The 25340-nt window shown below is 47.3% G+C and overlaps 1 protein-coding gene across 1 annotated transcript in view; it reads left to right on the forward strand.

The window, feature by feature from the left end:
* Positions 1-19329: 19329 nt before the first annotated feature.
* The window catches only part of TOX2 (TOX high mobility group box family member 2), a 148894-nt gene continuing 142883 nt past the window's right edge, over positions 19330-25340 (forward strand). Inside the window, exon 1 of the mRNA XM_053993323.1 lies at positions 19330-19453. Within this exon, the coding sequence (XP_053849298.1) occupies positions 19352-19453 (102 nt within the window). The 5' untranslated portion in view covers positions 19330-19351. The remainder of the gene's footprint in view (positions 19454-25340) is intronic.

Below are 25340 nucleotides of genomic sequence, written 5' to 3' on the forward strand. Positions count from 1 at the left end.
TGTTTATTGCAGCTGCTGCTTGGGAGCTGCTGCTCAGGAGAGATTGATGGACTTAAAATCGGTGCAAATAAAAGGTAGAAATGAGACCTTCTCCAAGCCTTCAGGAAGCAAAAAGAGAAAAAGGAAAAGGAAGGAAAGAAGGCCTGTCTCTGGGTGAACAGCCATGTCCCACTCTTCATCTGCCTCCTTACTGCCAGCAAGATTTGAATGTAGAAAATTACTGCTGAAAAAAAACAAGTTTCAAAACTTTTCAGCCTGGAAATGAGGGAGAAATTAATTTTTGTCCTTTTCACTCGGGAGCATGACTTGTAAATCACTGGAGAGCTATTTCAGGGCAGGGCTGGAGTTTGGTGATAGGATGGCTGGATTGCTGTGACAGAGCTTAATTCAATTAAAATGCAGTTGAATGCTGAGAAGGGACCCAGATTCCTCACCAGTGACTGCAGAGAACTGCACAGAAGTAGCCACAGGAGGGAATGACACCATTTTATGATCTCAGCTGTGAGTAAAGCTGCTCTTACCCTCCTGTGCCCACAAGTCATGCCAGTGCTGGTCCCACAAGGATGCCTTGGTTGGAGAAACCATGGGAAAAGCAGTTTGCTGAACAAATCCCAGAGCTGGAGAAGAACACAACCATCTAAATATCTCCATCCACTGCACAAGAAGAGCTCACTGGAGAATGAGTCTCAGTGGCAGCTTTGGTGCCTGTGGTTCCTGCTGGAAATCCTGCTCATGGGTCTGAGACTTTAATATTTAAACCAATACTTCCATTTGGATCTTCTCCTCCATCTCTGATGTAGTGATCCTTTGGAAATGAGAGGGGAATGAAGCCAGCCTGAAGGGAGGAGCAAACACCAAGGATGAGTTTTGCATTTATTGAGGGATCAAGCCTAGGAAATTGTTTCCTTCCCACATGGCTGCTTGTAATTCCCCTTTGGAGACGCTGCTCATTAATGCCTAAGAGGCTTCGGTGCTGTAGGTGGATGTGAAAGAACAGCAGAGCATCTGTTAGGAGGTCTCAAAATACCTTCTGCTTCCACTTAATCATTACTTCTAAAGCTGAACAGCAATTTAGAATGTTAAGATTTGGGAAAATAAATTAAATCTAGCTTCAGCTATGGGAAAGGCCAAACCTCAATGGAAGAGGACTCCTACACTGTGCCTAAGAGCATGGCTGATCAGTTCAAGAGGTGTTTGGTATTTAACCATAAGAGACAATATTGCTAGAAACAAAGGACTCTATTTATTTCTTTACATCTGTTAATTTAATTTATTTTATATATGTATTTGTATTTTATTCATATGTTCAGATATAAAAATATCTATTTATATTTAGTTATAACACTGCTAGAAACAAAATCTTCTCCTGTGTCATACCTGTTACATCTCCTATCCAGGATAACAATCCTATACAAAACTTGATTTTCATGATAGTTTTCTGAAATCACCACGATTGAATCACAACCTTAAAATTAAGAATATTGAAGTGTTTTCGTGTGCCTGACGTTGATGCTGCCTGTGCCCAGCACTGCTCCCTCCAGCCACAGGGAGCAGCTGTTGGTGCTAAGTGGGGCTAAAAATGAGAAAGCAACACAGCTTAAATGACAAAATCTTTTTAATTATCTACAAGGGACTAAACTGTTCATCTCATAGAGCTGTTCCTAAAAGCCCCAAACTGAGGTGAAGAGGTGATGGATGATGAAGCACGGAGAAGAATAGGAAGCAAACAGCAAGAAAGAGATTTAGGGGTGTTTATGAGAGGATTACTCAAAACTTTCACCTGTGAGCTCTGACTCAGCTGCTGCTGGGGAGCACTGGGTGGGTACTAAACAGCCAGCCCCAGGCAGGGTCTGAAAATAAGAATTTTAGTAGTGTCCACGTGGTGGAGGGTTAGGTGTTTTATTCCCCAGTGTTTTAAAAAGGCTCCATCCTCTAAAATAAAAAGGAAAAAATATAAAGTATTAAAGGGACTAGTTCTGCAGCTTTGTCAGGTGTGTGATTCCCTGTCTTGGATGCTAGGTAGGTGTAAGCTACTGATTATTTGTTGTTTTGGGACTGTTTTACATCTTCTGGGTTCGAGGTCGGGTGGTAATGCCTCGTCTGGAAAAGGAAAAATCAGGCTGTCATGTGTCATTTAGAAAAGAAAAAAAAATCAGAGATGGAGCAGTAAGTTTGGGAGTAGAGAGCTGTGGGAATAACTTGTCCAGTAAAAAGGCCATGGAAGGGAAATGCCTTCTCCCTCATGGAAGGGAAGAGGCCCCTGAAGAATATCAGGAATATTTATTCCCTGAAGTGCCCAGCTTGGAAGAATTCCTGCAGCCAGCATGCAAAGCTCTCTCTGCTGTTGCTATCAGCCACACATCAGGCCACTACTGAACAATTAGTATTGTTTGCAGGTAATTCAAGAGTAGAAAAAGGTCTCATGATTAAGGAATTTGGGGCATCTAATTATAGAAAAAAACAAATTCCATGTAGTTGAGGTGTCTAGTCATAAAGCTTTTGAAGACAGTCAGAAATGCTACAGGTGAGTTTGTCTGTGTGTCCAGACAAACCCTCCCGTTTGGTTCATGTCCAAATGGCTTCTGGCCAAACCAGGGCAACAGAAGTGACCTCAGAGTCAGGGCCCACCTGATGCCAGGCAGGTTGGAAGCTTTGCTCAGTGGCAGAAAACTCTTCCTCCTGTGGCCTGGCTTGGGTTGGTACTTGGGGCACGGTGTGGCAGTTGGGCTAAAGTTGAGTTTTCCCATAATAATCTATTTGAAAAGGATGCTCAGGAGGAGATGCCACTGGCTGGTGGAGATGGACAGGAATGGGATGGGACAGGAGCACAAGCACAGGTCATTTGGTGCCCAGCTTTGCTCAGAAGGAAGCAAAACCACTCTGCCTCCATTAGTTTTGGGATGCAAATGAAGAAAAATGAAGGCAGCTTTCAGGTTCCTGGGGACAGATGACATTCATTCACACTGGCATTCAGCTATTTCTGTTGTTTACATTTGATGCCTCTCATAAATACACTGTTTCTGATTAAGGAGAAATATTTTTCTAAAGGTTTGCTTAATTTTTCACTTCAAAGTCAATCTTTAAAAACCTCTTTGCCATTATCAAGCCTGCAATGGTTTCATCCTAATCCCTCTTACTCTCTACATACTTATCCTTTGCTGAGGAGAAATGATAAAATTTATTCTGACACAGAACTTGGATCCAGTGCTGAAAGATAAGCTGTTTCAAAATAAAATCATGGATTTCAAGCATTGGTTAATATTGCCATTTTTATAGATCCTTTCCTACTGCAGATTGAACAAAGCATATTAGCTAAAAGGCCTTTTCCTGAAAGAGGAGCTCATACTTTTCTAACCCTCCTTCTTCATTCTAAGTTTCCACTTCTAAGTATTGTCTTTCTATAGTAATGAACATACAGACATCAAACCCAGCTTAATAATTATAAATTCAACCAAAAGTAGGTCTGGGAAACTTCCAGTGGGTGAGTAAGCTTTAGGTGAACTTAGGTTTAATTGGTAGCTGGGTTTGTTCTAAGACTATTTTTAAGGTGCTTAAAGCCTCCCTGTCTTAAAAACTGGCACTTAGATTTTTGTCAGACACACTGACAAAAAGAGATTAGAAAAGGATGCACAGGTGGCCTTGAGCACTTTTCTGTGCAAACTCCACTGTCTTTCAGTACAGTTTGTATTGGAGTCGAGGCTGGGAGTGCTTCCAGGTAACATCTGAAAATGTCTGCCCAAGGGTTCTTGTCTCTATTGGAATGAACTGGCCCAGCATAGCTTTTTTTGGGTTTTTTATGGGTATGGCCTGGAATAGTTTCACAAGAGTCAATAGCATCACCAGCTGGGAGTGCTGAAGCAAAAAATCATAGGAAAATGTGGGTTATAACACAGATTTAGTTAAATGTGCATGTTCTGATGGAACCAGAGGGTGGAAGGTCTGCTCTGTTTATGCTTTGGCTGTTTTACTTAACTTTGGGGATGAAGCAAAGCATCCCTGACAATGTGTACACACATGGCCATGAGCTGGGCCTACAGGGTAGGATACATGGATTAATATCAAATATTACATTTTTTGCATCCTTAATATCATCAGGGAAGTGTTAACCCAAGGAGGGAGCAGTGGTTCTGGGGGTTCCACTTTCCCTCACCCTGTCTCTCCATTCCCTAATGGACACTAATATGGAATTAGGGCCTGCAAAGAGCCAGAGACAAACCCTGGGCTGCTTGTTCCTTGTTCAACAGCCAAAAAACATCAGCAGCAGCTGGAGTTCCCCCTGGTTCTATTTGGATGGCAGCAGGACCATGCCAAAGCACAGCCTGCCGTTGACAGCCCCACAGGATCCTGCCCACCTGGAACCACGGAGCGTCCTGAGCTGGAAGTGACACTCAAGGATCAGTGAGTCCAACTCCTGGCGCTGCACAGGACAGCCCCAAGAATCCCACCAGTGCCTGAGGGAGTTTTCCAAATGCTTCTTGAACTCTGGAAGGCTTGGGGCCACTTGTCCATGGCTAAAGCATTTCTATCAACTGGTCTCCAGCTACGAAGTGCCATTAGCAAATCCATATTGCAAATCCAAGTGGTAAATAGTCCTGGAAACTCGCAGCCAGGCTGGAAGCTCTTATCTTTAACTCCAAATGCAGCTGTGGCCAACACCAGGTCTGTAAAAAGCTGGCAAAATCCTTCATTGCTGGAAGTTTTCCTGGTAATGCTGTGCGCCAAGAATATTGTGTAGTTCTGAGGAACAGCTCTGCCCCACCAAACCTTCTGATGTCCCCAAAATATTCCTGCAGGAGGACAAGAGGGTGTCGTGGTTACAAGAGAAGAGTGCCAATGAGGGTGTAGCCAATCTGTGTATTCTACTCCCCTCTACCCATTTTCTGACAAATTGTTGATGATGGGTCATTTGCAGGAGCTGCCCAGCGCACACCTGACACCTCAGGCTCAGAGCTGAGTGTTAGATGGGAGAAGGAAGGAGAGGCAAACCCTGTGAGGCAGGGCAGTGTTTCTTTTTCAAAGAACCCAGCTCTGATAACTCCCTCTGGTGAAGCACCAGGACAGAGGGGTTCTCTGCTAATGGACCATCATGGGCTCAGGGCACCAGCACAATGGGCAGCTGCAACCACTGAGGGTATCAAGGACTCCCAAAAACATCCTATTACTCACAGGATTCCATCATTCCCCTGTGAACCCCCACTGCAGCCCAGGGCAAGGGACTGAACATTTCTGCCTGACTCTGAGTGTATATAATCTGGAAGTTTGGGGTCTGAGGACACCACCACCACCACTGGATGGATCCAGATGTGGAGCAGAACTTTCACAGGATCACTCATTTCAACAGGACTGCAATCACCACTTGATAGGGCTGTGCCACCACCCTGACCATCAGGGCTGTACTCTGAATTTGTGAGTTCAAGCCAGTTTTCTGTATCGCTGCATTTATTGTAATCCTTCTATTAAATTGTAACTCTGACCTGAAATCTCTCTCAAGGTATTTGTGTGGGTTTATTTCTCCCCCCCTCCCCAGTTTATTTTCAAAGCAGCACAAAGGTCTTTACCAACTAAAGACCTTTACCTACCCCATCTTGGGGTTTAGCAATGCTGAGGTAGGCAAAGACTAACCCCTAGACCCCAGAAAAATCACATATTCCCTTATAAACTACGGGATGCCTTAGGTCAGGTGTCTGACCAGGAACTTGGACCCATGTGATGGACAGAGCAGATGCATGAAGGACTGTGGGCTTGCTGGTGTAGGACCTGTGGCTGCAGCTTTTCCCACGGAGCTTCATATTTGGAAGAGGCTTCAATGAAGGTGGAATGTCAGGACTTTCAGCCACTGGTGTGGAAAATGAAGTGTGAAGTCACAGAGTCATTGAAGGGCTTATTTACTATGTGGAGGTGCTTGCACAGGAGACAGGGGTAAAACTGTACATGAAGAGTCCCCAGTGCCTGTCCTCACCCAACATCATTCACGCTGTGTGTTCCCATCTTTGATGCAAATTTTCACTGCTGATCAGAGAAACCTTTTCTCAAGCAAATTTTGTCAGAATCAATACATTCCTAACACTTAGATGAATCCTCAATGTCTGATTTTTAAGAAGTGCCATCCAGAACCCCAAACCCAGCCCTAGCCTGATGTTAATGAGACCTGAATTGTTGCTTTCAAAGCGTGAAATCGGTGCTGATATCTCAAGACTGAAAATGATACACGGGCATCAAGCCCTGTTTAGTTTGAGAGGGGGGGTTGTTTCACAGCACTGACAGGTTTTATTTGTTGTGTTTTGTACATAAAACCTCTTTACCCTTTAGTGACACCAGGGGCTTGTCCACTTGGGTGATTTTTGGGTTTAGGGCTTATAACCATTAGTTCATCTCCGTTCCCGCCACACTCCGTGTTTTCTAGTAACCTTTGGAAATTGTTCACTTCAATTTTATTCACCAGAGACAAAATGCTAATCTGCTGGCACTTCACATGGTGAGGGAGAGAAGGAGGGGAAGGAAGGAAGACCTATGTGATCTATTCATTCATTATTCCACGGCGCATGGGAAGTCATCTCTTTACATGATTGACCTGCCTGGGTTTGATTACAACACACAGCTAACCTTTTCCAAATCTGCTTGTGTCATACAAGAGAAGGGTTGAAGGCTGTTGCCATGGCATTGAGGTATCTCTTGAGAAAGAGGAAGGGGGGAAAAAAAAGAGAGAGAGAGGGAGAGAGGAAATGATGCTTCTTTACTTCCTAGCCAAGTATAAACAAGAAACACACGCACATGTTTTTGTTTTGGAAGAGCTTTCAGCTTCTTATCGAGTCTCATCTCTTGCTGTGTTTCCTTGGGAAGGGAAGGAAGAATTGTCTGCTTTGCAGATCAGTGGGAGGGGGATGACAATTGGAGGGAGGAAAAAAAAAAAAAAAGAAATCAGTCTTGCCACCATTCATGATTTATTCATGAGACACGTGAGTTTTGCATTTAAATGTGACATTCTCATGATCTCAATATTGTATATGCAAATCTAAAGATTTCTGCATCTCTCCACATGCCCAGCTTAAGTCTCGCCTCAGATCCGCAGCTCTGCAAATGTAAAACCAGAGAGGTTCACGCAGCTTCTGCTTCTCTCCCTGTTTGTTCCGTGCCTCAAAGACTGGAAGCAACACCAAACTGCTCTTAATAGCAGATCTGTAATTTAGATGTCATTATTTTTAATTTTTTTTTTCCTGATAGTGAATGCTCGCAGTCGGGAAATTACCTGTAGGTTCATGAATAGTTTAACTTTCTGAGGTCTGGCCTTGCCTGAGCTTTCCAAGCCCTTTCCTCCTGAGGCAGATCACTTGGGATTAGCACAGAGCAGTGCTGAGCATTGCTGAACAAAGAACTTACACCTTGAGCAGTGCCTGCTTCAATGCTCCAACAAAAACGTGTCACTTGTCACTCAATAAATAAGGGGAATGACCTTGTCTGCAGGTTTTTAATTAAGATATGATTGATAGAGTAAAACATAAGTACCAACTCAAGGCCACGTGATGAGGCTTTGAGCACCCTGATCTAGTGGAAGGCGTCTGGCAGGGGGTTGGAATGAGATGAGCTTTGAGGTCTCTTCCAAACCGAGCCATTCTGTGGCTCTGTGAAATGTGCTGATGTGGAGAGGACAGGCTCAGTTTGGGGCAGAACCGGAACCTTGGTGACATCTCTGTCCCCAGCCAAGGCTCTGACTCCAGGGCCACTCAGCAGCATGAGGGGTGTGAAGGCAGGACTCTGCAAAGCCACACAAACCCAGCTCCCAGCTAGCCCAGGATGTCCCAGCCCCTGCCCAGGAGAGACCTTTGGGCCAGTGCTTGCAGGAGGGATTTGTGTAGGGAAAACCCTGGTCCGTGTGCCTGCAGTGCTGCTTCATGATCTTCTTACTTAGTGAACCAAGCAGAGCATAAGTATTTTTATCGGTTTTTGGATCAGCTCTGATGCAAACATTTCTCAGTTATTAATGAATAACCACAGCATTCACTGATAACAGTGAAATTTGTAGTTTTTATAGCACTTTCCCACATTCATCGCTCAGCACCTGTTTTCTTGTCATATTGAAGCCAGAGCTCGTTGAAGTTGATCAACTTGTGTTCATTTCCTGAAGTCAGGGCCCATATCAGCAAAATTCTTCCTATTTGTTTTATGATTTTAAAGCCATAAATGTTTTCTAGCTATCCATATAGCCCAATATCCCATCTCCACCAATGACTGCTTCAGGAAACTGGAAAAGAGGCAGAGCTCGTATTGAATGACATTTCACGAGGGTGTTAACTTAGATTTAGGAAAATCTGGATATAGAGACTTCCTGATGTCATGTATTCAGGTCCAACTAATTGCTTTCAAGAAGTTGTCCCTTTCAAACCCACCTGCACATTTGCTCCCCCAGCATGGCAATGGGTGTCACAATTTAATTTCCTGTGGGGTGGGCAACTACTTATGTTTGGGAAATTTAATGCTGTTGATGCCTACTGTTTTTACCATTACAAGAGCTAATAAAATAGTTGTTCCTGAGTATTCTTCTCCATGCTGCTTATGATTTCAGGAGCCTGTGTCAGAATTCCCTCAGCAGTCTCATCTCCAAGCAAATATTCTTATGTATCTACCTACCCTATTAGGAGCTGCTCCTATGGAAGCTGCTTACAACTCTGATGCTTTAAACCTGTCTCTATAAATTTTCCAGTTCTCTAACATCCTTTCTAAAAGGGAACATTAGGACTGCCTGCAATATTTACGAAGATGGTGCAGCAGGAATTTATGCACTGGCGAAATGACTTTTTCTTTTCAGTGTCCCATGCCACAAGCTCTGGCATTCATGTTACATTTTTGACCATCCCTGATTGCTGAGCTGGTGAGGGTTTTTGAGAGCTGAGGTCTTTGTGACACAAACAGCCACAGCACATCTAAGGGCTGGAGTTGCTGTGCTCTCATTTGCAGTGCATGGCATTTCTTGCCTCTGAATTCCCTCTGCTGCTGCATCTTGCTCGGTTTTTTGGGTGGCTGTCTCCCAACACTTCTCCTCCAGCAGCAAAGCTGGTCAAGGGAAATAACTGGATACTTTGACTTGTGTGCAAACATCTTTGTTGTGTTAAATTGATCTCCTTTCCAGACCACACAGACCCCAGCCCACGTCCCTGTGGGGTTCCACTGGCCACCTCTTGCTCAGGTGAGACCATCCCTTTTTTCCTGTCTTTGTTTCCCATCTCCAAACAAATTATTTATCTCCACAAGGCAACCTGCTTCTAGTCCACGACACTGGCTCAGAGCCCACAGTGTGAATGCGTTTTCCTCTCCCAATGATCTCAAACTTGCATTCAGCAGAAAGACAGGGAAAGATTAGCAGGGGAGGAAAAATCTCAGGACTTGAATATTTTTTTTAAACTGGGTTTTTTTTTCCATCATTCTCACATCCTCTTATGCCATGTCTTCAATACTGATACAAGCACCTGAAATAGCACAATTCATAGCTGGCCAGACTGTTTTAGCAGGCAGGGAAAAGAAATTCATGCAGGGATTCCATTGTTATTTAAAGATATGTTATCAGTTTTAGCCCCTATTTAAAAGCTGAGAGACAAAAACATTTCTTTGCAAAGTGAAAAACCCAAATGTGTGTTGTCCTAAATTCAGACTGAGTTTCTTCATTTATTCTTGTTTAGCCTGGATTTAGTGGCGGGGTCTGCAGCCGCGGTCAGCGGTGATGAAACGAAGTGGTTTATTCCTGAAAATGCCCCAGGATGCATTTTCTCCTGCCCAGGGCTCTCTGCCTGAGGAATGTGAGAGCCTGTGTGTTGAGGGTACTGCTGGAACACCTTTGGACATCATTTGGGGCTGCATTTGTGAAGAATCATGAAATCCCAGAATGGTTTGGGTTGGAAGGGCCATTAAAGTCCATCTCATTCAACACTCTGCCATGGGCAGGAGCACCTTCCACTCAACCAGTTTGCTCAGAGCAAGGATGAAAGGGCCAGGGGGGATAAGCAGAGCTCACACTGATTTAATTCATGCAGGTGGGATTCACCTTGCTAAAGTCTGCTGGTGCCTGCATTCATGTGGAGCAGGGGTGTGTTCTTCCCACAAGTGAAGAATGCACTGCCTTGCAGACCTTGGTTTCTGCAAACGTGGCCCCTGTGAATGTAATCAACGTTGTGCAGAGCTGCTGAAACTGAAAACAAAGCCAGAACGATCATTGTGCTAAGTTTGGGTTCCTCATTGTTCACTGAATTACATCAGTGTTTTCTTTAGTTGCACAGTCAGCTGGCAAAGGTTTGTTTGAAATCTCGAGACTCTCCCCTTTCAGGGGAAAACATGAATTTCCGGAGATGTGGGCTCTGCTCTGCATCACGGTGCTGGGCTGCCCCGGCCCAGGACACAACCCAGCCACACAGGGGGCTCAGCCAGCCCTCAGCCCCTCAGCCAGGGCTGAAAATGCAGCCACGGGAAGAGGATTTCTACTTTTTTTTTTCCCTTTTTATTTAGCTTGATTTAATCTGCTAAAAAAAAAAAAAAAAAAAAAAAAAAAAAAACCACAAAAAAAACCAATGCAGTGATTTAAATATATTTTGTAGAGAATTCCTTTCCCCAGCTCATGGCCAGTGTTTTGTTTCACTGGCATTTTGTTAAGGTGATTCCATGGGGTAAAACTCTTGCTTTCTCCAAAGATTTATGGATGCAGAGAGTGAGAGACACGTCCCCCTGGAGTGTTGATGTCCTGCCTGGTGACATGGTGAGTGGCAGTTGTGTCACTGTAATGTGGGAACCCCTGAAATTCCCCCAGGAATATCAGGATGGGAATCAGAGAGTGGTTTGGGTTGAAAGAGACACTAAAGATTATTCTGTTTCAGTCCCCTGCCATGGGCAGGGACACCTTCCACTGTCCCAGGTTGCTCCAAGCCCTGTCCAACCTGGCCTTGGACACTGCCAGGGATGGAACAGCCACAGCTGCTCTGGGCACCCTGTGCCAGGGCCTCACCACCCTCACAGGGAAGGAATTCTTCCCAATATCCCATCCATCCCTGCCCTCTGGCAGTGGGAAGCCATTCCCTGTGTCCTGTCACTCCAGGTCCTGCCCAAAACCCCTCTCCAGCTCTCCTGACACCCTTTTAAGCACTGGAAGGGCTCTGAGGTCTCAGTGGATCCCTCTCTTCTCCAGGTGAACACCCCCAGCTCCATTGCTCATTTGCATTTAAATTAATTTCCCTCTAAAAGTCTGATTTTCATCATCCACATCCTAACTTTTCCCAGAATCATAGCCCATGCTGTCAGGGCAAACTCTTCTGGAAGGTGAAGTTGCCAGAACAAGAGCTGCTGAGTGGTGGGGCTTGGCTTTCTGAGAGTTGTATTTTTGTTTGATCCAAAGGAGGCTCTAAGGGGCTCAGCCTGCACAGCCCAGCTGATTCCAGGCTCTTTTCCTTGCTCAGGGATGGGCTTCTTGCCTTTTTTAACCACGTGGAAGAAAAGAGTGATAAAAAGGCAGAATCTGGGATGAAGTTTACTAAGAATCAAAGCAAAAATCCATCTTGGAGGAAGCTGTACAACATCCACGTTGTACAGGTTTCCTAAGAAACATGCAGAATTTAGGAAAGTCAGAAAGAAACTTTGTCAGGTGTTGTGATGCTGCTTCTGTTTGCGGGGGAGGTCTTGTATAAAAACATAGAGAACTGGAACTGCAGCTCAGAAGACCAAGGAGAGGATGCAGCAGTAAAAGGCAGGATGGAGAAGAGGGCAGTACCAGAACAGTGAGTAGGGGAAGAAAAACAGGAGCAGAACCTGAAAGGAAGAGTGTGGGTTGTATTTCACCAGGGTGCCCAGAGCTGGGGTCTGAGGTCTCTTCAGCTGGGCCTGAGGCAGACAAAGCTCATCCTGCAACACTGATGGGAGGAGGCACCTTTGTAGTGAAATCTGAACTTACCAAGGTTAGCCAGCTTGTGATTTGTATTAATTTTGCAACTTCTTTCTGTAGAGAAAGAGAGGTGCATCAAACAAATTGAAAATATTCAAAATATCTCATTTCACATTTAAAAAATGAACCATTTTCAGTTTCCACTTGGAAAGAAGGCCTCTGTCTCCTCAGCAATGTGATTATCTCATGATAGAGAGGCAGGAAGTAACCTGACACTGAGCTGCAAGCTCTGTGTCAGATGGGACATTTTGGGGTTAACCTGTGATAATTCCCCGCACCCTCCCTGGCATTGCTGGAGTCTTTAGTTCTGCCATTGAAATGAAAATCCATTATTTGTGCAGCTCAGCTAATAACACCAACCAGCATTTCCATGGGCAGCAGAAACCCTGGAGGAAGGCTGCCAAAAGCCCGGGGAGTCAGAGTTCCTTTTCATGTTCAAAGCTTCAGCTCTGAAATGCTTTAGCAATGCCATTACAAATGCCTAACGTCAGACCTGTGTCGAGCCTCTCCTCTCCCTCACTCCATTAGCCCTGCAAGGATGATGACAAACCATCTGAGGAAGCAGGAGTCATCCCAGGTCAGGCTGAAAGAGCTAAAAACCTCTGATAATCTCCAGGTTCATTAACATTTTTGTTTTTAAAAAGGTAACTTTTTGTCACTAGGAATGTATAATATATAGAGAGAGCAAGTGGAAGCTGGGATGTAATTTTAGCCTTGATTCTTGAGGCGATGTATTCTAGGTTGTTGAGCAGGGGTGCAGCCTGTCTTCATGTGTGGGAATACATGCAAAACCATTTTTAAAGTGTAGTACATGTGCTGTACTTCAGCTCAGAGGTTACCCTGGGAAATTCCCACCCTGCCCCAAAATGCCCAGTGATGATTTGTTGGGTGAAAGCAAAAGCAGAGACTTGGAAACACAAGAAAAAAACACAGCGATGAAACTGAGCTAAAATGCATTTTGACATTTAATCCTAGACCAATTGGCAAATCTTGCAATAGATGTTTTTTTTTCTTGTCACCTTGGCAAAGCAGAGCCATGGGAAACTAACTTTAAAAAAAAAAAAAAAGAATTAATTTTGAAGATCAGCTGCCAATCTTCTCCCTGGGCTGAGGGTGAGCACAGGAGCTCTCCTGCACTGTCAAAATATTGAGTAAGTTTAGAGAAAACCCAAAGCTCAGGAGATCATTTATAAAACAAAAGCCACTCTCTTCTGCAGTGAGGAGTCTGAGAGCTGCTCTGAGAAAGATTAATTTTCTGGGTAGAGGAGGGGAGCTTGGCTTCACCCCCCAAAATGAACCGACGAGATGATTCAATTGCTTCACTTTCCAAGCGCGAGCCCGAGACGCTCACGCAGAGCGTGGTTATAAGAAATGACTCCTTTACTTCAGGAGGAAGAAACTGAAGAAACTGTTAAACTTGGTCACAGTATGTGACATCCTTGAAATCAAAAGCAATACTTCTTCTCGGCGACTGCACAGTAAAATTAAAGATACGAAGCCAAATTCGTCTCTGGAGTAATTCTCTTGCCAGTGGCTGGGGAGGCACCTGGGATTAATTTCCTCTATTATACAAGTGGCACAAGACCCTGACAAATTATTTTGAATGTTTTTTGTAGCACTTAGTTAACAGAAACCTTATTCACTACGTGTCCCACACCTGAGAAATGGAGTAGCTGTGAATTTGCCTGGCTGAGGATGAGATGTGGGGTGGATTGCAGCTCCCACCCCCTTCATGTGGGCAGAAAGTGGGAAGCCCATGTGAATGTACTGATTTCTCACAAAGTAAAAATGCCTCCATGGGGAAACAGGAGATCAAGGAGGGCATGTCTGCCTTGGTGAGGGGACAGTCCCTTGGTGAGCGGACAGTCTTTCACCAGATCTGGGCTGGATTGTTGAGCTTGCCCCAAACTCCTGGGTTGTCCCGTGGCACCTTCCCCAAAGGGTGACAGAGCTCACTCACCTCACTATTCCTGCTGTCCTTCTGTTTGGCTTTGGGCTAGACCTTGCAAACCCTGTGTGAGAAACATTTCTGCTCCTGGACATATATTCCCATTCTTGGCCTACAGTTTGCCTGTGAGAAGTTTATGTTTTCCTGGAGGAATTCTGAACAGCAGCGTGGTGTGGCAGTGCTCAGTGTGCCAAGGTGAGAGCTGGGGCAATGCTGTCCCAAAATTCCCCCAGCCTTCATCTCCAAATCGACCTGGGTCCTCCCTCCTCCCCAGAATGCAAACTCCTCTCTCCTCTGCAGCCATCCTTATTTTGCTGTCCCAAATTTGGAGGATCATCTCAAGCCAGGTCAGATTTAAACATGCACAAACCATTCAGAGTTTTTCTTTCCCATGGAACAGCACAAGGAAGGAGGGAAGCTGTTACACTTCCCTGGGAGACGAGGATCCCAGGCAGCCAAACAGGCAAATAATGACCCAAGTCAAATGCAAAGTCAGGACACGTGTGAGCACAAAGCCCAAGGTCAGGGTTTCAAGGAAGCCACCTGCAGCTGCCTCCCAAGGCTGCTGCTGGCAAGTAAATCCATTTTCTACACATCTTGGAGGCTTTGAAAAATCAGGAATGGCTCTGGGTATGGGTTTAAGGAGGTGAGGTTAAGGACAAGGTCCTTGTCTCATGTGTTGAAACCTCTGGGCAGTAGAAGCAAATACATGTGACTTTTGAGAAGATCCTGAAGGTCAGGAGAAAGGTTGCCCAAGGAATCTGTAGTTGCCCATCCCTGGGAGTGTGTTGGCCCACGGCAGGGGGTGAAATGAGGTGCTTTTAAAGGTCTTTTCCAACCCAAACCATTCCATGATTCTATGAAGAGTGGTTCCAAGGTTTGATGCATCAAGCACTTGTATCATCTTGAACACAAGAAGAAACGTGCTGATATATTTTACAGTATTGGGACCTTTTGTCTTTAGCATTTTCCTGCTAATGAAGGTTTTTTTGAGGGGGAAATTATTTGCTTATATGTACAGCCAGGTTGGTGTTTGACCAAAGGTGAGATGTTTTCACTCAGGCAGAAGAAAATTGTCAATTGATGTTGTGAGTGTCCTTAATACTTCCCTGTCATGTTTGAGCTTGTTTTGTCTTGTTTTATTTGGGTTTCTGGAATGTTTTATCCTATCAATGACATTAATTATGGAGTAATTGCCTTAGTAGCATGTAACAACTCTCTTCTTTTTTTTCAAAGAGATTTTCACACAATGTGTAAACTTTGCTGTATATGTGCGACGTTTCTTGTGTCATGAAATAACGTGTAGACAAAATAATGTTTTTCCTGTCAGAAATTCAATGGGCATCTAAAGCAAAGTGACAGGTGGTTAAATAGCTGCATTTAAAGGATGTCAAGAAGATTTTTTGGACAGGTACCAAAACCCAATGCCAAAAAGAAGGCCTAATACCATCTGTTTTGTTTAGCAGAGAGATGCAATTTTACATTAGATTTTAAACGACACGAAATGCCAAATTCATAACCTTGATTTGTGGGTCAGATCTAGCTTATCTAGATTGTGAATGTTTTTATTTACCAGCACAGTTCCTGACCCAGACCCCACACAGGTAAATGATGATGTTTTCAATCTGCCCCATTTTAAAGTCACAGGAAGCTCTTGAGCTGCATTTAATTTTGTTTTGTATTACATGTAAATCCAGATGCAATGTGGATTTAATTAATCCAATTTCACTGCATTTAAATGTACACATTTGCATTGTGTTTATTGGCAATTGGCTTTATCCATTTGTTCAGCATTTTTTATGACCACTGAAACTACTGAATATTTAGAGATCCCTCTACTTCCAAGTGGGAACGAGGAGTGTAGCTTTGAATTAAATCATTCTCAGACATAAACTGGGGATAAGACTAAAATGTCAAAATATAGCTGCATAATACAGTGGGGAAAATTATATCAGTATTTTAAAGTAATAAACTGCACTGTGCTAAATTATTTTAAAAATTGTTCAGCATGCTTTTGGTTTGGTTCAGATGGTTTGTTGAGAGGAGGAGGACTACTTTGAAACAAATAATGAAACTGATAGATTTGGAGGCTTTTTCCTGCTTCTGAAAAGTGCCTTTGAAATTATGATTGTTCAGGTTTAGCCTAATATTTAGAAATACTCACTGTGGAGTTTTCCCTTCTTTGTGAGGAGTCTGTGTGGCTTAAATGGGATTGCTGAGATAATCACACTCTGCTGTTTCTGTTCCAGAGCTAATGTGAGCCATGAAATGTGAGTTGTCATGTTGGGAGCTCCTCTTTCAGCTGCCTGGCCAAAGCAACTGCAGACATTCTGGGGTTTTGGGGGTCTCAGCTGGGACAAGGAAGGAAAAGATCCCGGTGTTTGCAGCCTGTTTGGCTGCTTGGCTCAGCCCTGTTGGGGATCCTGCAGCTCCAGTGGTATTTCTGGTTCCCTTCAGCCATCCCAGAGCACTCCTGTCACCTGTGAACACCTGGGCAAAACCCAAAGTCTTGACCTGTTGTGGTATGACAGCAAGCCCTGGTAATAGGTCTGTCCCAATCTTTCTTACAGGCTCCCTTCAGCACTGGAAGGAGCTCTAAAATCTCCCTGGAGCCTTCTCTTCTGCAGGCTGGACACCTCCAGCTCTCCCAGCCTGGCTGCAGAGCAGAGGGGCTCCAGCCCTGGGGCCACCTCCATGGTGCACTGTTGATCCTGTGTGGAGAGGTGCTGGAGGAGAGCAGAGTTCACACAAATCTGCATCCCCTGGCAGACCCACATTTGCTCGACAGCAAAGTGCCACCAGGACAAAACACATTGAAACACAGGGAAAAATCCTCCTGAAGGAGGATTCAGCAGCAGGCACACGTTGGAGGCTTCCTGGACACATGGTGAGGCTGGGCAGGGGCAGGAGCTGCTGATGCATGGGCAGAGAACCATGGAGGGAGGCTGGAGGCACCCATGGCTACCCAGGCCCTGACCAAGGTGAGGCTCAGCTCCACTAGGTTGTCTTCTTCTGACAGTCTGAGGAGGAGAAGCACTGGAGATGTGAGGTGAGCTGTGAGAACATTGCTCTGAGGAGGAGCATCCCCTCTGCCAGCTTTCCTTGGCATATATATGTGTATATACACACATACATACATATATATATATATATATAAAAGCATTCTGGCTATTAATAGCAATAACGCTTTGTGACGCCGGGTGTCTTGGATCAGTCTCTGTTTGAGGTCTAACGGAGGCAGATGAACGTGCAAAGTTGGACAGGGCTGAACTGTGTAAATCTGAGAAAACCGGGCTTCACTGGGGAAAAAATGAGCTTTGAGAGGGTCTGAAAGGGAGCCATGGGGTGGCTCAGGCGCTGCAAATAAATTGGGTTGGATCAGCCAGGGAGATGCTGCATGTTTGGTGATGAAATGTGTTCATTTTTGTAGGAAACAACAGAATTAAATCCTGCTTTTAGTGGGAAAGTCAATTCTGCCTTAACTGCAAAGCCACTAGCAATTACTCCACAATATAAGAAATATAATAATTATGATAATTAATAAAGATAATAATACAGTCAAACCTTGCTAATGACTCAGAGGCTGCTTACTAATTACTGACTTTGTGGATAAACAAGCCAGAATAATGCATCAAAAAATACACTTTGTTCCATTATTTTGACATCTCTATTATTTTAATTATTTATACTTCGTAATATACCAGTCACTCTACTTGGGAAGGTTTTACAAAAATAATGAAGCTCTGATAATATGACATGTCAGTTCAGTATTTGCTGAAACAGGGAGACAGGAAAACCAGTCCTTTCAGCGTGTGTGTAAATCAGGAAGGGCACAGATCAGTGGAGCTCAGATATTCAAAGTTTTAATGCAAAATATTAGACATCTCTATTATGCTTTTGACTGGGAGCCGTCGGAGCAGCTTCCCTGGTGGAGAACTCCTGAAGCCAACCTGCTTCACTGCTAAATGAAAAAGGATCAATGCTGGTTCTCCAGAAAAAATCACACAGTTTGAAAAATAATAATAAATGTGAAGTAGTTTTTGTGCCCAAGTCAGTTTTTATCCTTAAATCAATTTTTTCCACCACCATGACAGCTGAAATCTTGTTTTTAATTTAAATGAGAGCTGCGATTTTTATATAATCACTTGATTCCTGGAGCTGGCGTTCCCTCGAAACCCCAGCCTGCCTCTCCCTCCCTGAATTTGGCAGGAATTGGCTCCACTCTTGCAATGAACGACACTGGAGGAAGAACTCAGCATTTATTTAGCTCAGTTTTCCAGCTCCAGAGAGTCCTGAAGGGTGCATGTTGGAAATAAGCCTTTGGAGTCAGTCAGGAGGGTTTTTTTCTAAGAAAAGAAAAAAAAAAAAAGGCAATTTCTCTTGGAGATTTGCCAGCAAACTGACTCGACCAGCCTTGTCCCAGCTCTTTGCCAGCGTATGGACCCGTTGTTGCAACTTTCAAGCATTTCCCTCTGCCTGGGGATGGGATAACATACTGCAAAACCACGCTGTATATAACATTCTCTCCCACTGGGCTGCTTTTCCAGAGGGATCTGTTGGGAGCCGCTGGAAGGGAGCGGGAGAGAGCGGAGCCTGCGGCAGCGGGGAAGGGAGGGGGAACCCTGCAAGCCCAGCCTGTTCACCTCCGAGCATCCTCCCTCCCCACGGACACATTTGGGTTTTCCATGCTGCTGTGCCCTGAAATTCTCGGCCCGTGGGAGTCAGAGGGGGATGGCCGGGAGGGTGGTCATGGACGGAGCTGCCTTCCAGCAGCGGGAATTATAAAGATGCATGGATGGGATGTGTGGAAAGCCGAGGTGGGGGGACAATGGGGGTTGTCCGTGCCCTGGGGAGCAGGAAGCCAACGCCAGGTGCAGAGGTTGAGCCTGGCTGTTCTCTCCAGGCTGGGAGAGGCATAGGCCTTCCATAAATAGGGCGTAGTTAGGGGTTCTAAATGGGGGGACCTATTTGGGGTTCCTGCTGAGGGTGGATCAGCGCGCTGGACACCATCCTTCATCAGCGGGCGGGCACCAGGTGCAGAGGGAAACGAAGCTGCTGGGCACCGTCCCGAGTCGAGAGAGGGCACACCGGGCACGGTGCGGGTTTGTGGGGCACGGAAGACGTGCCAGGGTCCCCGGCGGGCAGCGGGAATCTGTGGACGGCTGTCGCAGCCTTCCCCTCGCCGGGGCGGCCGGGGATGGGGGCCGGGGAGCGCAGCGGGCTCCTCCGCGGGGCTCCAGCGGCGCTGCCCGCGGTGCCCGAGCCCCCGGCGGCGGCGGCCGCGGGAGGAGCCGCCCGGCCCCGCCGCGAACAATAGCGGCCCCGGCGCGGGGCGGTGCGGAGCGGGGCGGGCCGGGGGCCGCCGCCCGCCCCCCCCGCGCCGCCGCCCGCCCTCTCCCCGCCCTCTCCCCGCGCCAGAGGCACCGCCGCCGCCGCAGCCGGGTCCATGCCCGCTGGAGCCCCCGCCTGCCGCCGCCCGCAGCCCCGGCATGGACGTTCGGTTCTACCCCTCCGCCCCCCCCGCCGTGGGCTCGCTGCCCGGCGCGGACCCCACTTGCCTCGGCCCGCTGGATTATTATCACTGCAACAAGGTACCGGGGGCGCGGGTAGCCCGGGCTCGGCGCGTCCCGCCGCTGCTCACGGGAACGGGGACAGGGGACGGGGACGGAAAGTGCCGGCGGCGCCGGCTCCTGCGGGAGGGAATTTTGAAAGTGGTCTGGAAGCGGAGCGGGGGGAGCCGTCGGGTGCCCGCAGCGGGCGGGGGGAGCCCGAGCCCGGGCGCTGCTCGGCGGGGCGGGCCGGGAGCGGAGCGCCGTGTCCGTGTGTCCGTGTGTCCGTGTGTCCGTATGTCCGTGCCGGCTGGGTTTAACCTCCTCCGCTCCGGGAGCGCTCGGCCCGGGGCTATGCGCGCCGTGGGGGGGTTGTTGTTGCGGTTGTTGTCGGGTACTTTTTTCCTGCTGTTCTTCGCCGCGTTGTTGTTTTGCACCTTCTTCACGAGCTGCGGAGCCGCCGGGCCGGATCGCGCCTCGTCCCGAGCGGGGTCCGGCCCCGTCCCTCGCCTCTGTCCCGCACCTGCCGCTGCGCTCCCGCGGAGGGGGCACCCAGCTCCGGCCTGGGGGTGTCCGTGTGCCCCCAGATCCCCAGCACGGCGGAGAGATCTCCCTCACCCACATTTTCCCCGCTCGCTGCAGCTGCGAGGCGAAGCATCCTGCACTTGTAATGGGAGAGGGATGCGCAGGGGATATTTGAGAGCGCGGAGGTGCTCTAGGAAATTTCCTTCATCCTGGAGAAAGCGCAGCGAAGGGGATAGATGCTACTTAAGGGATAAGGAGTTTTCTGCGAGTATCGCCTTGCTCGCTGTGGGTAAACAGCGCTGATGTTTCAGCTACAAAGCCCTGGGATCCAGATCTCTTTGGAGGAAGGGGGATCATCCCAGACGTAATCCTGGCTGCCTTCCGGCCGAATTGCGTCGAAAAAAAGTTAATAAAAGGAGAAAATGCTCTCCTGCGTCGGTACAGCAGTTCAGCAGTTCAGGATGCTCTCGGCTCACCTCACTGTTGTGATACTTTGGGATCAAACTCTTAAAACACAGGCAGAGGGAAATTTGTGCGGCTTCCCAGACGCGGCAAATTAATCTTAATGTATCAAGAGATGTATTTAACTGTTTCTCTGTCAGTGGGTTATTTATCTCTTTTTATTAAGTTGTAGCAAACCTAATAGTTCTCGTTTATTTTGAGATTATACTGATTATACTGAAAGGAAACAACTTTCGTTGTTTCCGCCTGTATCTGCGTACTGCTGGCTTCAAAGCGTTTTATTATCATCGCCGTTGCTCTTAAAACACTAAATAAGCTCTTAAAATACTAACGAGAGCCGGATCACCTGGGAGCAGGACATTTGTCCGGCTGAAACATCCGCCCGTAGTGTGTGAAAGCAGAAATCTGGGATCATGTGAGCGTGAGCCACTGGCAACTGCGGCTGCCCCCAAATCCTGCTGGCTTTCAGAACTCGCTTTTACCAAGAAGTTGTTGGATGCCAACATGATTTACTTCGCCTTGCAGTGCTTTTTGCGGGAGCTGGGGCTGGCGGCCGTGCTCGCAGTGTCTCAGGCTTGGGGCTGCGTGGTCCGGTGTCCCCCCGGCAGCGCCGCCCGAGCCTTGGGGCGCGGGGCCCCTCGTCGTCAGCTCATCCGTGGCCTGAATCCCTGAGATTAGTCCCGGATTAGGCGGTCGCAATTGATCCGCGGGTCCTCGCTGCCGCTGCGGCCGGGAGGCTGCGGGAAATCGCCTCTTCTGGGCGTGCAGCGAGCTCAGCCCCGGCGGGCGAGCGGGTGCGATGGGCGCTGCTGCCGGCCGGGGCGGATGGGACAGCGGAGAGAGCAGCCCAGGTACTGACCACTGCCACCAGATGCTGCTGTTGTCACTGCTACCGAGGATCGGTAACAGCGGCAGAAGAAAGGAAGTGACTTGCTCTTTGCTGATATTCAGGGTGCTTTTTCCATCCCCCCTCTTTTCTTTTCTTTTCTGAGTTATCAGATTACATTTGCTTATGCACAGCCGTGCACGTTTGTCTGTGGCATGAGGCCGCTGGAATGAAGCCAGCGATGGAATGGGCTGACTCAGTTTCCCTGACGGGCTGCAGGTATAGCAGCTATAACTTCAGCATCAAACCGTGGCCCGGAGTGGCGCGGGAGGAGCTGTCTCCTGCTGCTTTTCCTTCGGATAACTCCGGCAGGTGCTGGGGGGGATCCGGCCGAGGATCACCAGCAGCGTGCTGTTCTCTTGTGCCTGCCATGGAACAAGAGTTCTCCTTCTTCCTGGAGCCACATGGGATTCTCTGGGAAACTCCAGAACCTCACACCAATCCCAACCCCATTGCTCCTGTCTGGTGCCAGTAGCTCAGCACAGGGCTGGGCTGAGACAGTATCTGCCTCGAAGCATTTCCACTTAGAAAAGCTACAGAGGAGAGTAGGGTGGAAAAAACAGAATTCTCCCACTATGGCGTGCAGATATCCCGGATAAAATCCATCTCTGGGAAGGACCTGGGCAAGGAGCACTTACAGGCTCTTTGCTGTCCTCCTGCTTCACTGAGTTCATGGAGACGCTCTAAAGCCCTCTGATTTAAAAGGCTTGTTTTGTTCAGGATTTTTTTGTTTGGTTTGTTTGTTGTTTTTTTTTTCCCTTTACTTATTTATTTCTTTAGGGGGAGGCAGCAAAGCTGGGCTGTGCAGTGTCACTGTGCATAAATAACTCGCTGGGAGCACGGCAAAGCTCTGCCATCACCGTGAGCTGCCTTAGCCCAGAGCAGCCTGAAATGTTAATGGAATTGTTTTGTGCACTTACTGGACATGATATTGTTACCAGGAGGTCTCCAGTCTCGCCTGCACGCTGCAGTCAGCCACAATTCCTCTTTGCAGCTACGCAGGGGCCCATTGCACATCAGCATTTCCATTTCTGAAAGGACAAGGGATGTTTAGAGGGATAATGAAATGGGAGTGCGTGCTCAGCCCAGGCCTCCCCAGAAGGGGGGAATTTGCACCCTTTCTTTAACTGCTTCCACAGCATCCCTGTTTTCCCTGGAAGGGCTGGCCACTGGGGGGGATGGAGAAGGTGGTGAGGGGGTGGATACCCACAAGTGGATAACGAGAACCCTCCTGCCCCATCAGGCAGGGTGAGAAGGAGCCCTCCCTGCTGCTGGCTGCATTTGGTGAGGAGTTGTGACGGATCAGGAGTATTGGTGGCATCAAAGCTGGGGAAAAGGGCTCCCTGTGTAAACCAGTCCCTGTTACTGGTATCCTGCATGGAGCAGCCTGCCATGGCAGATGGGGAGAAGAGCCAGCTCCAAACTTCCTGGTGCCCAGGGAGCTGCTGCTCACAGCCTGATGCTCCTTGGCAGGATTTTTAGGGCTGCAGAGTGCTCAGCCCAAGGTGTGGGGGTGATGAGGGGCCACCTGCGAGGACAAGCTGCAACAAGCGTTTCCTATTCTGGAGTACTGGCCCCTCCATCCTGTGGGCTGGATCCAGGACCTTCTCAATCCCTGGGACAGCAGGAACACTTCTGGTGTCTTCACAGTGACCACAGTGGCGGACTGAGGAGGTTCAGCTGAAAGTGTGAGGAGCCCTCATCCAAACTGCGACACCCATCCCTGTCATCTACCACCTGAGCATCACTAAAGGAAACACCTACCTCTGGTTTGGATTCCTTGTTTAAATTTGGGTCTAAACCCCTTTTCCTGTCCCCTCTGGCCATTTTCCTGGGGCATTGGTACCTGCTGCATTCCCCTTCCTGCTCGCTTGCCAGGAAAGCTTTCACAGGCCTTTGAGCTGCTCGTGTGTGGTGCCGGTGTTTTGGGGAGAGCAGCGTGTTCCTGCACCACCTAAGGGGGTGTTGCTCCCTGGTGGGGCATTTTCCCACCCCTCCAATTGCTTTGAGAAAATGTAGGGATTTTTCCCACTTGAGCTCTAGGGAGATTCTGCAGCTCTATTTTGCAATAAGTAAAGCACGGTACGGTAAAAAATGTGCATTTTAGTAACGCCGAGACTCGTTCTGCTCTTAGCAGAGCTTTAGTGACCGGATCTGGTGTGTTGGCTGATACACCAGCATAGAAGGGTTTTTCCTAGATCCTAAACTGTGTGTGTGGGTCCACAAAGCTCAGGAGGGAGTTTTTCCTTCTCAGCCCAAGCAAAATTGCCTTGGCAAGGGAGGCCTGTGACAGGAATCCTGCTAGAGCACGATGCCCTGCGCTCTTTCATGCAGGGTGAGCAGAGATGCTGGGATGCAGGAGGAGTGATCCTGCTCCCCAGGGACATCTTTGGGGAGTGAATTACCATCTCTATTCTTCCTGCAGAAATAAATTTAAATATAAATTCTTCCTGCTTGCTTCTGGTGTTACAGCGGTCAGACTGGGTTAGCACAATGCCCAATTTCCAGCCAGTGGGATTGATGGGGATTGATGAGGAGGAGGAGGAGGAGGAGGAGGAGAGCTCAGCCTCAACCAAATCCACACTGCTGTGAGACCCTGGGAGTGTCCGTGGTCCTTGGGAATTCCTGTGCTGGGGGCCCTGTTATTAACCCTGCAGGATTTCTGTAGGATTCATCAGCACCATCAAACCTTTTCCCGAATTTTCCTTGTAGGATCCCGTGGTTTTCCCTCTCCAAACACACCCTCTCTCTTGCCTTTTGGGCTGATAAATTGACAAAAACTATTTTGCCAATACACCATTAAAATCTACTAGTCACGTGATGGATATTAGTCAGCAACCAACGCTCTCTTCTTTTAAGAACCCTTCTGAAATGGGATCTGAGCTGGTATGAGCCCGAGTCAACGTAGGAAATGCATTTCTGTGAAATGTTCTGGTTTGACTTTTACAATAAATTGTACATTGCAGTGATAAACATGGTCCCTTTTCCCTTGTTCCAGCACTGCTTTGCCATTCTGGAAGATAAAATACATTCTTTCCCTTCGTAATTCCGAAGGCAACTCTGTTTTGAAATAGCATAAATCTTTCTTTGGAGATGGAGGATTTTGGATGGAGAACAAAGTCCAGCGGATTTTTAATTTGGGGCCCATTTCATTCTCATTTGGCAAGCAGCTCCTGTTGATTTGCAAATGTAGATTTTTTTTTTTTATTTTTCCTTTAAGCCCTGAATATGGGCAAGGGCTTCCTCTGAAAAGTGGTTGAGTTACTCAGTGGGACAACCCTGTGTTCTTCAGAGTGGCCTTTGATGGGTTGCACAGCAGAAAGTATTTGAAGCTCCATTTTTTTGCCTTGGGCTTTAAGTCAGGGATTGGGAGCTAAATAATGAATGTCCATCCATTCATAGAAAATGTTGTTCTCTCTGCATGCACGGGGGGGGGGGGAGGCTTTAATCTGGTTGTTTTGGGAACAATGGGAGATGTTTTGAAGACCGATCTGACTTGTGTGTAACAACATGTTTGTTTGGGCTGCTTCTGAATAACCTTGTCAAGGGCCTGATCCATGGAAGTCCTTGTAGCAGAGGAGACATCAAGAGACAAAAAATTCAGGATCAAAACTGTACAGGTTTTCTGATTTATTTATGATTCTTAAATCAATGATTGTCCCCTGAATCGGTGTTCCAGAGCCTGTGGGTGTTACACCACCAAAACTGCAGAGTAAATCCATGAAGAGCTCTGCCTTGGACCTCTGAGTCTGCAGCAGGCACCAGGATCACTTTGTGCATCCGTAACAGAGAAAACATCCTGTTAATAAAGTGAATTTTCTTGTACAGATTAGAGCACTCAATAACTTGGAGGGTGCATGGCTGATCCTCATGCTAGGGCAGTGGGAGAGCACCTGGAACCTTGCAGAGCTCTTCCAGTTTTTCCTCCTTGTAAGGACGGGCACTGCCAGCTCCTTCCTGGGGGTTGTTGTTCCCATTGCAATCTTTCTGCAGCATTTGCAGAAAAATCTCTGCTTTCATGCTGCCTTCATTTTGCATGTCCTTCCTGCTGGATAC

This window comes from Vidua macroura, chromosome 17, assembly GCF_024509145.1.
Source record: "Vidua macroura isolate BioBank_ID:100142 chromosome 17, ASM2450914v1, whole genome shotgun sequence".
Classification (NCBI taxonomy): Eukaryota; Metazoa; Chordata; class Aves; order Passeriformes; family Viduidae; genus Vidua; species Vidua macroura.